Genomic DNA, 12,081 nt, shown 5'->3' with positions numbered 1-12,081 from the left:
GCCGTCGAGGTGGGAGAGGCTCCCACCACTGCCGCTGTATTTGCCAGCCTTGAGCCCGGCTACTCGCTGAGCAGCGCTCCCCCTGTGGGAGCACACTGACCACCGGGGGCAGCTCTTGCATTGAGCATCTGCCCCCTGGTGGTCAGTGCGCATCATAGCGACCAGTCATTCTGCTGTTCAGTCAATTTGCATATTAGCCTTTTATTATAAAGGATAGATATGTGGCTAAGAGAAATTTGGGTTGAATTAGGTTTTACACATTAACTATGTATTCCAATTTAGTATCTTTATTATTATAACCAAATTTGGTGACACCAAATTTGTTTTCAAAATAAAGGCATATTTAAAATATGCCTTTAAAAGCAACATATATATGTTGCTTTGAAAACTAAACTAATTGGTGGGTGTTTTAACCTATTCTGCACATTTTATATAAATGAAAACATATACTATGTGCTCTTTTGTGACTGGCCTCTTTCACTTAGCATGTTTTCAAAGTTTATTCCTGTAACATGCATCAGCTCTTCATTCATTTTTATTGCTGAATGACATTCCACTGTATAGATGTATCACCTATTATTTACCCAGTTATCATTTGGTGGGCATTTGGGTTGTTTCCACTTGTTTGGCTATTATGAATATTGCTGCTATGTAGTCTTCTGACCTTTTAGAGGTAAGCAACAGATTAAGGAGAGTTAAAATTAGTAAAACTGTCTATTCTGACTTCAAGTAGGTAAAATGGTTTAAGCTAGGACCTAGTTCTGCTGCGTTTCCTTGCTTTTAAATGTGAGTAAAAAAGGGGGTCTTAAATATTCAAAACTCAACGGACACATTTCCTGAGTTTCTTTGAATCTACTGTGCTGTGCCAGGCATTAAAATACTTTGCACCTTTCCTGGTGCCAGTGGGTTTTTAGCTAACCATTCATTAAGAAAAAAGAGGCCGCCCCCTCCTTGAGGGTGCAATCAAGGCATATATATCTTTTGTATCCTGATGAGTAAAAACAGCACCAGCCTGAGCCTACAGTAAGCATTCTCAAATAATATTTGAATGGATATGAACTGCTGTAAATAACAATTCAGTCAGCAGAACCTAAATCTCCAGTGAAACTTTTCATTTTGTAATGTTCAAAATAAGAAAATAAAATCTTCAACACCCATTATTTACGACAGCTGCCTGTTCTAGTTTCTCAAGGCAAGGCAGCTTGCCCTTAATTCTTTTTTCTGTAATTGTATTCCATAGTACCCACTGACCACTGTGGGAAACCACCTGTGGTCTTCACTAGCAGAGAGGTGTGGACAAGGATCCCGGAATGCTGGTGACCCTTGAGCCCTGGCAAAGGTCAGAGCTATGCACCCACTGTTTAGTCGAGACAATGGTAGCTGAAGCAACTTCCCCACCAGACAGTCATGTAAATCCTTACTGATAAGATAGTCTGCCTGTTACTGGAAGTTGCCTGCCTAAGGGCTATAGGTGTATCCCAAATTGAAAAAAAGGATGGCAAGGCCTGAGCCCAAGCAGAGTCCTTCCTCTTGGGATGAGCTCCCGCCTGCCCCCCCCCCCCCAATTTCCAAATTATTATTTCTTGTCTCGTCTCTTTCATTTACATGTGGCCCCTTCTCCAGATCCTGAACCCTGAACCACACGGGACGTGGGACATTCACAGACCACATCTGAAATACCAGCTCTGGGCTCTGAGTTATTCAAATGCCACTCTGCACATTCTCTCTTGTGCCTGCTTGTCCCCCTGTGGGTGCTCGGGAAATTCTTGTTAAGTAGCTCACCACTCTTAATCAGACACCTGGGAATAAGAGTGATTAGCATCTAAGCTTAATTAAAGTTTTAAACTTTCAGGAGTGCTCCCTTAAACCTATTCTTAATTTCCCCCTTTTCAAATTGTGGTTTGAAGTCATTTTTAAAAAAATGTCACTCAAGAGGGTAGATACATCATAATAAAAGGATGAGCTTACTGAAGGGGTGAGTTTGAGTTCTGATCTCTCCCGATCTCCTTGTTCAAAGAACTCACTGGTTACAAGTTCAGCCACCTGAAACATAAAAATATTTCAATTTATGGCTATGTCTAATTTATCACCAGACTAAGAAGTTATTTCTGGCTTATGTGTATGGCAATTATCTTCAACACACAATCATTTAAAAAGCTTATGAGGAAGTACATTAACCTTTTGTGTTTGAAGGTAGTATAGAAATTAATCAATGAAACAGATTTCCTTTTCATCAGAAGAACCTGTGCAGTGTAATTTTAGATGCATGCCAGTAGACAATTTCCAACAGCATGTATAGCTGGCATATTTGGGATGAAGCAAATAATAAGCTAATAATACTTATTATATTATTAAAATATATTTGTTATAATAATTAGCCCACTTTTGGTTGTTTCTATGTAGATTCTTTACATCGTTGCACACTTTTATCTTAACCTGGTTTAATCTTGCCCTCACAAAGACTCCTGAACTGCCTCTTCCTACCAATATCTGTGTGCATTCTGGAAGGAGTAACCCTGGGCGCACCCCTGCTTTCCGCTGGGGTAACCAGTCGAGGAGCAGGACTAATGCTAGAGACTCTGCTCATACCAGACTTTCACAGTATGTCATGAAATAGTTTGAAGAACGTAATTTGCTCTTCAGGCTGTCTGAATCTATGTACTAGAAGTGTTCATTTATGGCAGGTTCTAGTTGGTCCGAGCACAATGAAATGACTATTCTATCCCAAACCGTAGATATTTGTCCAAAGCAAGTACCTGTGTTTTTCACTTCTCATTCATTAGTGTGGATGATCAGAAGTTACTGATCATAGTCAAGCTAAAGAACTCTTTTCTGAGTCCTGTGCTTCTAAGGATAGCTTTATGGGAAGCAAATTGATATACTAGATAAGTGTTGAACAGGTATTTGCAACAACACTGTGGTGTGCATCTAGAAAATCTCTGAGATGAGCTAGCTGGACTTACAAAATATTGGAAGAGCAGAAAACACACACACACACACACACACACACAAACACACACACACACACAAACACACACACAAAAACCCCCCAAAACCCTAGACAACCTGATAGCAAGAAGACCTGGATCCCCATACTAATTTTCCCCTGTTCTAGGCTCTTATAAAGGTGAGGTTCTTAGGTCTGGCAAAGACTTGAACGGCCTAATTTTGGTTAAGTGCATAGAATGAAGATAATTACCTAAGTGTATCTTTTAAGAGCTTTGTCAACCATAAATCATAACATTGATAAAACATAAAAACATCACACACACACACACACACACACACACACACACACACACACACACAGAAATCTGAGAGTAGCAAGTATACAGTCATTTATAAAGAAATAGAATATTTAGTCAGTTCAGATTTTAAACACTTAAAAAATTCAACAGCATAAAACTAATTGGAACTGACTAAGTTTTTCTGGGACTTGTTTCACTTCTCTGCTCTCCAGTCTCTGCCACTACCTTTCACTTTAGTGCTCAGGTCTGTTTAGTCTCTGGCCTTTTAAAGGAATAAATGGTCCCCTCAGGGCCTGGCCTTATTTATTCAGTCCCCAGCACTCCCCCTCAGATTGCTCTGAGGTGTGTCTTTTGCACTGAAGAACGCAAATGTACAATCAGGTCACCCAAGGCGGGAGTCCTGCGTAGGTGTGTAGCCTCTGGAAAGCACAGAAATTAAAACAAAATCTTGTCCTGGATCTTTCTAAAGTGGTCCTGGGTGTCCCCCCTCCCACCTACCCCCGTGCATCTTTCGCAGCTCAACTTGTACCACTGTGTTCTTTGTACTTAAAAACCCAAGCAGTAACATTAAGTGGCTCCTGATTGAATTTTGTATTAAAGAGGGAAATTGAGATGCTAATCAGGCCTTGGGGGATCACTGGGGAAATCCACATGCTTGCAATCATGTTTGTGAGGAAGGAAAAGTGGAATAGACACCAGTAAAAAAAAAATTTTTAAGAGGGAATTAAAAAAATAAAAAAAACTTCTAGGAAATTAGAAATACATTTATGTTTTTACTTATTTTTATTTACATTTTTTAAAAATTTATTTTTAGAGAGAGAGGAAGGGAGAAAGAGAGCGTGAAACATCAATTGGCTGCCTGCTGCATACCCCCACTGGGGATCCAGCCGGAAACCGAGTATGTTTCCTGTCTGGGAATGGAACCGGCAACCCTCAGCAACCCTTCAGCGCATGGGACAACGCCCAAACAGCGGAGCCACACCGGCCAGGGCCATTTATGTTTTTAAAAGAAGGTTCCACTGTTTTTGTTCAAATGGTTCCTGAAATAATGAAAGTGATTTTTTAAAAGTACCTTAACCTATTCAATTTAAAGACAAACAAATGAGATCTCCAATTTAGAGGTGTGACAAGATTCTGATGGAAAGAATTTGGAAAAACATGGCGTTTGGATTTATTTCCTTGAACTCTTGAGATTCTGCATTTACCAGTAAAGTTCACATCCTAAAATTAACATAATATTTACATCAGTGACCGAGTAGACCATCTACAAGTGGCCATTGGCCACTTTTGGTCTAAAATATCAAGCAGAAACGTTTTCCTTCCTAGTACTTTGTCCTGTCACTTCCTGCCCCCAAGCGGCTCCTGCTCCTTTAGTTCCTTCTTGACACGCATTTCACTGGGGTTTCTGAAGGCCCTGGCACATCATCCCTACCCCCTCCCTTTCCAATCTTCTCTATTTTTCCTCTGGCCCCCCTAACTTTCTCCCACTCTCCACCCCTCCCCTTCCATCCCTACCATGGTGCCCCCTCCCTGCCAGGACTACATTTCCCCCAATACCTGGAAGAGCCACCTACCTCTTCTTTGCAGTTTATTCTCAGACTTTACTGCGAGAGGCCTTCCCACACTGGGAAGTGAAGGGTGGGCAGAGATGTAAAAATAAGCTACGCATCCACACCAATTGTGTGTTCGGGGTGCATCAGAAGCTATATTTTGGGTGTGTGTAGGTCTTTAATGTGCCTCCAGGCCTGATGTAGAGATTAGCAAATATCACCCAGAGATCCTGACCTTTGAGCTTGAGACCATGACTGCTGGGGCATTTGGTCATCTCCCCTGGGGAGCGGGGGAGCATGTTTTGCCTTTTGCCTGCAGGAGGAGAGTGAATCATATGTTTGGTGATTAAAAGAGCAAATTGTGGTAGTCATGTTTTCGAAAATTATTTCTGGCTTTTTAATTTCTGGGCACATGGAAGGATTATATGTCCTGGTTGGGCAGGGTTTTGTGACAAGTTCTGGCCAATGAATTGTTGGAGGGTGGGGGATTTCATTTCCACTGCAAGACCCACAGTGCATCTGCTATAGTGATACAGACAGTGGCTGCCCCTTTAGCCCGTGTCCAGAATAAGGACAAAGAGGTAAGTGCCAGCCCACCCTGGATGCACACATTCAGGAGTCATTTGTTGGTTTAAACTTTAAACTACTGAAATTTTGGGTTTAGTGGCAACATCACCTATCCTGCGGACACGCATCATTTAAAACTGCTGATTGAGGCATCCTGTAAAAGGAAGCATAAACTGCTGGGAAGAATGAAGGCTTTGGAGCCTAATGTGCTAAGATTTAATATCTAGCTCCACCATTTGCTAAGCCTCATTTTTCCCATTTGTGAAATAGGGATAATTACTGAATTAGTTTCTTGGGGCCGCCATAAATTACCACACTTGGTGGCTTAAAACAACAGAAATTTATTCTCTTAGGGTTCTGGAGGCCAGGGGTCCAACATCAGATCACTGGACAGAAAGCAAAATGTCGGCGGGGCCACCCTCCCTCGGGAGGCTGTAGGGCAGAATCTGTTCTTTGCCTCTTTCACTGCCAGCATCCCTTTGTTTGTGGCTGCCTCACTCCAATCTTCACATTGCCTTCTCCTTCTCTAAATGTGTAATCTCCCCGTGCCTGTCTCCTATAATGCCACAGGTGATTGGGTAAAGACACCTAGAAAATCCAGGATGATGATGATGATGATAATGATATTGATGGTCCTTAACCACATCTGCAAAGACTCCTTTTCATTTAAAGTGAAGTTTACAGCTTCCAGGGACTGGGACCTGAGATCTTTGGGTTGCCATTATTCAGCCTACTACAGTAACCACACCTACCTCAAAGTGGGTTTTGAGGATTTAAATGAGATCACACACATATGTATATAGCCATCATTTAACATTTGTTATTTACTTAATCAATAAATATTAGTTATGCATTGTTATATGAATGTATCATATTTCCCTAAAATATGAAGTCTTAAGATACCAAGTCACTATCTTAGACCTCATAGTTCACATAGTAGGTGTCTCATAAAACTTAAAGAGATATTAACCTCAAATACTATTAGTAATCACAGATTTTAAATTGTGTAATTATGGCTTGAAAACTATTCTTGTTTTAGAACTAACAGTTTTTTGGCAGTGAAACCAGTAGTAAAGGCATGATTTTTGGGATACAAATTAATTTGGATACTGTACACTATGGCCAAAGAGCCCTCTGATCTTGAAATAGTATTTAAAAAGACAAACAGAATTTTTCCTTTGCCTCCTTGGATTTTTTTTTCAGATGTAAAAAAACAGAACCTTATGCTAAAACATAATTACCTATTCAAAAACACTATTTTTGAAACTTATGCCTTAAGAAATGGTCAAAGTGTTATTTGGATTTAGTGCATTAAAAAAAATTATTTCAGAGTCAGAAATATTATTAGTCAGTGGGAGCACAATAAAGGAAGACTGGGCAATAAACTATGTGGAGCCTAAGCCTCCCGCTATTTTTTGCACCATGTTAATACTGATGCAAATTGACTGGGGTTTCAGTGCCTGGTAGTCAGGGCTCTGGGAATATCTCGCCACCCCCTCCCCCCGCCCCCCCCCTCAGTCCCTCCTCTGCGGAGCCCTGCCATTAATCACCACTTGCCTGTCTCGAGATCTCCCACGGTTTGGTCACGGCTCCAAGGTCACAGGCTGTCATTAACATTGATCTGAAAAAGAGAACCAAACAAAACAGCCTGAATAATCTTTTGTTGCATTGCTAAACAAACCGTCCTGGATACATAAATAAACAAAATGGAGCGGAGGCAAGCTCACATCTTTTCCTCAACAAGAGAAGCACTGTCTGTGGTCCCCATGTTTAGCATCTCTATCCTGAGGCCACACGGCTCAGGAAGACAAAGCGCGAATGCTCCCTGGGCTGCCCTTTGTTTTGTCTGTAGCAGATGGAGGAAAGCAAAGCGTGCCTTTCTCTATACCTGAGCGAAGCATGTTCTGCCTAAAATAATTTGTAATGGACAATGCTTTGTATTCTTAACTATCAGCAAGGGAGTCAGTATATCATACTGTATACATAGCTGATGAATCTAATTACCAGCTATCACTGATGGATGGGAATGGAAGAAAATCCACACCAAAGAGGTGAGGCACATTAGAAGCTCCTTTTCCTCTCCTCCAGGGAGCTAAGATTTATGGGTGAGGGCCACACCGTTTTTCTCCAGTTTCCTGCCTGGCTGCAACCGTGCGTGATAAGGGTCACGAGGAGACATTCAGCTACAGCTTTCGTGAATGTGAGCATGTAAGAAAGCACAGGAAAGATCCGAATCAGATTGTGGAGGAGCAGATTTCTATTGGGTTTAACTAGAATTCACACTGAGCTGTGGAGAAAATGCAGAGGACAAGTCAAATTGTAGAGAGCTCGGGGGTTTATAATTGGATATGGTGGGAAAGGGAAAAATAAAACACACTCTTTGTCCCAAATCTGCTTTCTTTGTACTAAGAGCAGCAGAAAGTGATGAAAAGTATTGACGGATCCGGGCTGGGAAATCACATCTTATCCAGCTCCTTTTGGAAGAGAGGGTGCGTTGTTACAGGTCAGAGGGCAGTCCTGATGTCAGGTGTTAACATTCATACCCCGCCGGTCCCCGGGCCTTGGAACCATGTCTGCTTCCCAGATGGCGGAGCATGCCTAGATGGTGGTGGGCTTTGTGCAACTCCACCAGGAAATCCCTCCAGGGAACAAGCAGAGGGGCTAACACAGGTCATTCAGAACACAGCCAGGCACACCAGCATCAGCAGCCCTCTGGGAGCCAGGCGGCATCTAATCCCAACACCCATGTGCTAGGTAAGCACTATACAGAGAGACACCAGTCTGTTCTTCATACTTGATCTTCTGTAACAAGCACTTCCGCAGCCCACGGTTTGCCTGCCTCTGTACAAGGTAGTCTACCAACTAACTCCTAACTAAAGGAATCCTTATCACAACCCTCTGAGGTAGGCAGACCTCAGACCTCCTCTTGCTACACTCGGATGCTTCTCATTTTAGGTTCTGCTGGTACCAGAGGGGAACATGACTGTAGCCAATGCATTAGAATTTGCCGTCTCTCTCCTGGGCAGGAAATAATCTCTCTAAACTTGCCTATTTTTACCATAACTTGGATGATTACTTAGGTTCCATCTGCTTGAGAATTTGAAACTTACTTCTCAAATTCATATTCATATCACCATTAATCAGTTAATAAGTTCATTGTGTATGTGCTAGGTGCTCTAATGATGATAATTCTAATAGCTACCACTTATTGAGCAGGCTTACAGGTAGACATACTATTATTATCTCTATTTTACAAAGCAAATAGTGTTTTTGCATTCCTTGATCAGAAAGGTTAGGTAGCTTGTGTGGAGAGCGGCTACAGTGTTTGGACAGGTTATGGTCCGAACCTGTGGTCCCACGTGGCTAAGTGATATAGGCTGTGGGAGGTGTAGCAAGTAAACAAACCTTGATCAGGTGCATGTAACTGAGTAGATTCAAAACTCACCAGAATGTTGTAAACATCTTGACCATGCCTTTACTTTGACTTGTGGAATCTGGCTATAAAATAAAGACTTGGCTTGCAGGCCATGGCGCTGTCTCTCCATCAGAGAAGCAGTGTCCCACCTAGACCCAGCTTTATTCTCTTGTCTGTCTTTTCTAAATACTTCACCGCCCCCTCTCAGGCTCACCGAACCTGGCTGTGCTGGTGCAGCACAAGCTTGCCCAATATTACAGTTAAGAAATATCAAAGCTAGGATTGTTATCCATAAAGTCTGACAAAGACTCTACTTTCAATGAATACTCAGCAGTGGAGCAGAAAGTCTATACAGAAAAGGAAGACAGAAAAGGGCTGGAGGGAGGGAGGATGGTGGGGTGTCTGAAACCCTTATTTGATTGGCACTGGGGAGTTAATTAAGGTTGAGGGCTCAGGAGGGACCTGGTGAGGCATTCAAGGAGAGAACTTGAGGTGGTAGATATGAAAATAGTTTGAATAAGGAGAGAGTGGAAGCAGGGAAACCAGCTGACAAGCATAAGTTGATAAGGGCCTACAACAAAGAAGGGCAGGGGGAATGGAAGGGCAAGATAGGGTGGGAGATCCCACAGGAAGAACTGAAGGAGGAGAATGAGCAGTTTTACCTTGTTTTAATCCAGTCTCTGCACAAAGTTAACAGTTTTATTTTTGTTTTGTTTTTTACTCAGAAGAGAGTGGGGAGAGAGTTTGTACCAACTGCTTTAGTCTCGTAATTCTAGTCCAATTTACAGTTAAGTGGTGTCAACCTGCTCAGTGCGATTGGACGAATGAGTGGTCAGGCACGAGTCTCTGTTCTAGTGGAGTGGGTGAAGAATGGCACTGTATTTAGACACCCAACCCTCACAGCAGGTCATTTTTATCACACCTCTCCTCTACATGCCAATAGTAGTTCAGTAAGGATCTTTCTTGACTTGTTCTCTAGTTTTAAAACAATTTGCAACCTAAAAGGAATAAATCTTAATTTTAAAGATATATTCAAATTCAATAAAACATTTCATGTATGAACTGAATTTTGCACTTACTAAACAAAAATATTCTACCTCGCAGTTTGCACTCTATCATTGCTTTAGAGTATAAACACAAATAACCACCTCCCCTTAAATGGTCACATAAAATGACAGAATTGAAGAACTCAAGTTATGTGTTTTCCATCTTACCATCACTGCACTATCATTGTTTGTTCTGAATATACTGCTTAGAAGCAGGGCTGTGACACTCCCAAAGGTTGGAGACACACAGGACACCCGGAGCCAGTGCAAAAGGTTCTGAGCCAATAGGAACTAACTCTTGAAGTGTGTCCACCTGTCCCGGGGGCTGACTGTATACCTGGACGTTCTTGGAATTAACTTACATGTACGATACATGTATAATTAATGCATAAATAATAATGTGCAACTTTGAAGCTTTCCTATAAATTATGTTGATACTCAACAGTAAATGTCAGCAATTGTTTACAACTCGTACCAACAATATATTTTTCTCAGGAGTATCTCATCATCGACATTGTTTAGCTTGCAGGCACATGGTGATGATAAAAAAAAAAGACTGACGTTTAGTTGGTTTTATTACTACTTTAAAATTCCCTAATAGTGCTATCCAGAGGCGCCCCCCAGCCCCCCGCTCTGCCTTGGTGCACATGGTCAGAGTCTAACCGCGAAATGAGGAGGGAGGGCGGAGCTGGGGGGGGTACCTCCTGGAGCACCTCTATTTCACATATACTTCCAGGTAAGTTTTGTTTTTTTTGTGTGCTTTTTACATATAAGGTCCCCTGCCAAAAGTATTTGAAAATCTGCAGGAAAACACCCAGGTGGATATGAGGAATAAGCACTGGCATTTTAGGAGTTATGCTCAGAAGAGGCCAGGCCCACGAAAGTGGGAGTCATTTAAGAAGAGATGGCAGCTGAAGCTGGAGGATGCTCAGAAACAAGAATAACAAACCCAGGTCCTTGGGGGACAGTTACACTTAGGTGGTAGTGGGAGGTGGAAGCCTGGAAAAGAACAGAGAACAAGAACAAGGAAGAGTCAGAAAGAAAGTGGCAAGTCCAGAAGAGCATGGCTTCGCAGAATCCAAGGCAGGAGAGAGTTTTAAGAAAGGAAAAGCCAACACAAGTAGGAGTTTATGAAGAGATCAGGGAACCAGAAGAGAACAAAGGCTGTAGAATTAGATTCCTGGGAGCTGACCGATGACTTTCAAAAGGAACAGAAATCACATTCATAGACTAAATTCCTCTGTAGGGAAATGGCTAACTACTCTGTGCTGAGTCTATATTTTGGAATACTATGGAGCATTAAAAGATGATGAGGTATGAACATGAAAAGAATTCCAACACATATAGTTGAGTGAACAAGCAAGTTCAGATTGACATGTAAATGCAGAATTTATATTAAAACATAAATTCATATTAGATAATGTTTTCCTATGGTTCACGTGTGTGTCCATGCTTTAGAAATGGTCTGGAAAGATACAACTAACTGATAGCACAGCACAGCTATGTGGCAGTGTGGGGATTAGGAGCAAAGCTCAAAGGAGGATTGGAAGTTTATCTGTAACTAGGAGCCCGTTGCACGAAGTTTTGTGCAATAGACTTTTCCTTCACCTGGCTGCTGGCACCAGTTTTCCGCCAGCAGCTGTTTTCCTCTGGCCACCCACCGATCAGAGCGCCTCCCGCCAGCGCAATCCGCCACCCCGAGAGGAACTCCGATGGGGAGGCGCTCCGATCGGGCGGGTAGCCAGAGGAAAACTGCTGCTGGCGGAAAACTGGTGCCAGCAGCCACGCAATCGGCCACCCCGAGTTCCGCCACCAGCGTCTTCCGAAGCGCCAGCCTAAGCAGTGCCGGCCGTTTTAGCCGGTGGGAGGAGCGGGGGGCGGGGACTTGCGAGTCCCCGCCCCCCGCTCCTACCGCCAGCCAATCGGCCACCCTGAGTCCCGCCCCCCGCGCCTCCAGCCGGCCCAATTGTGGGTGTAGCGGAGTGATGGTAATTTGCATATTACCATTTTATTAGGTATGATGATGATGATGACGGTTGAATTTGTTACAGAAAAATACATTCCTATATTATTTGCAGAATGAAAAGTTACTTAAAAAGAAAGAAATTGCCTTTTAAGAAGTTAATAGGAGTTGTGAGGGAAGGAGAGAACTAGGATTGGAGCTTGAGAAGAAGGTAGATTTCAGGGATGAATTTTTTTGGCTGAGGAGATGGAAACCTATTTTTAGAAAAGTCATAATGGAAAACAACACAGCA

At 42.5% G+C, this 12,081-nt stretch overlaps 1 protein-coding gene across 1 annotated transcript in view; it reads right to left on the bottom strand.

The window, feature by feature from the left end:
- Window positions 1-12,081, bottom strand: part of PDE11A (phosphodiesterase 11A) — a gene marked incomplete at both ends in the record, with an annotated part of 280,406 nt that overhangs the window by 29,884 nt on the left and 238,441 nt on the right. Inside the window, 2 exons of the mRNA XM_079783142.1 lie at window positions 1,969-2,043; window positions 6,923-6,986. Coding sequence (XP_079639268.1) covers window positions 1,969-2,043; window positions 6,923-6,986 — 139 coding nt within the window. The remainder of the gene's footprint in view (window positions 1-1,968; window positions 2,044-6,922; window positions 6,987-12,081) is intronic.

Source organism: Cnephaeus nilssonii, assembly GCF_951640355.1.
Source record: "Cnephaeus nilssonii genome assembly, chromosome: 10".
In the NCBI taxonomy this organism is placed as follows: Eukaryota; Metazoa; Chordata; class Mammalia; order Chiroptera; family Vespertilionidae; genus Cnephaeus; species Cnephaeus nilssonii.
The sequence above is the reverse complement of the archived record's forward strand: the minus strand, read 5'-3'. Positions and strand labels throughout refer to the sequence as shown.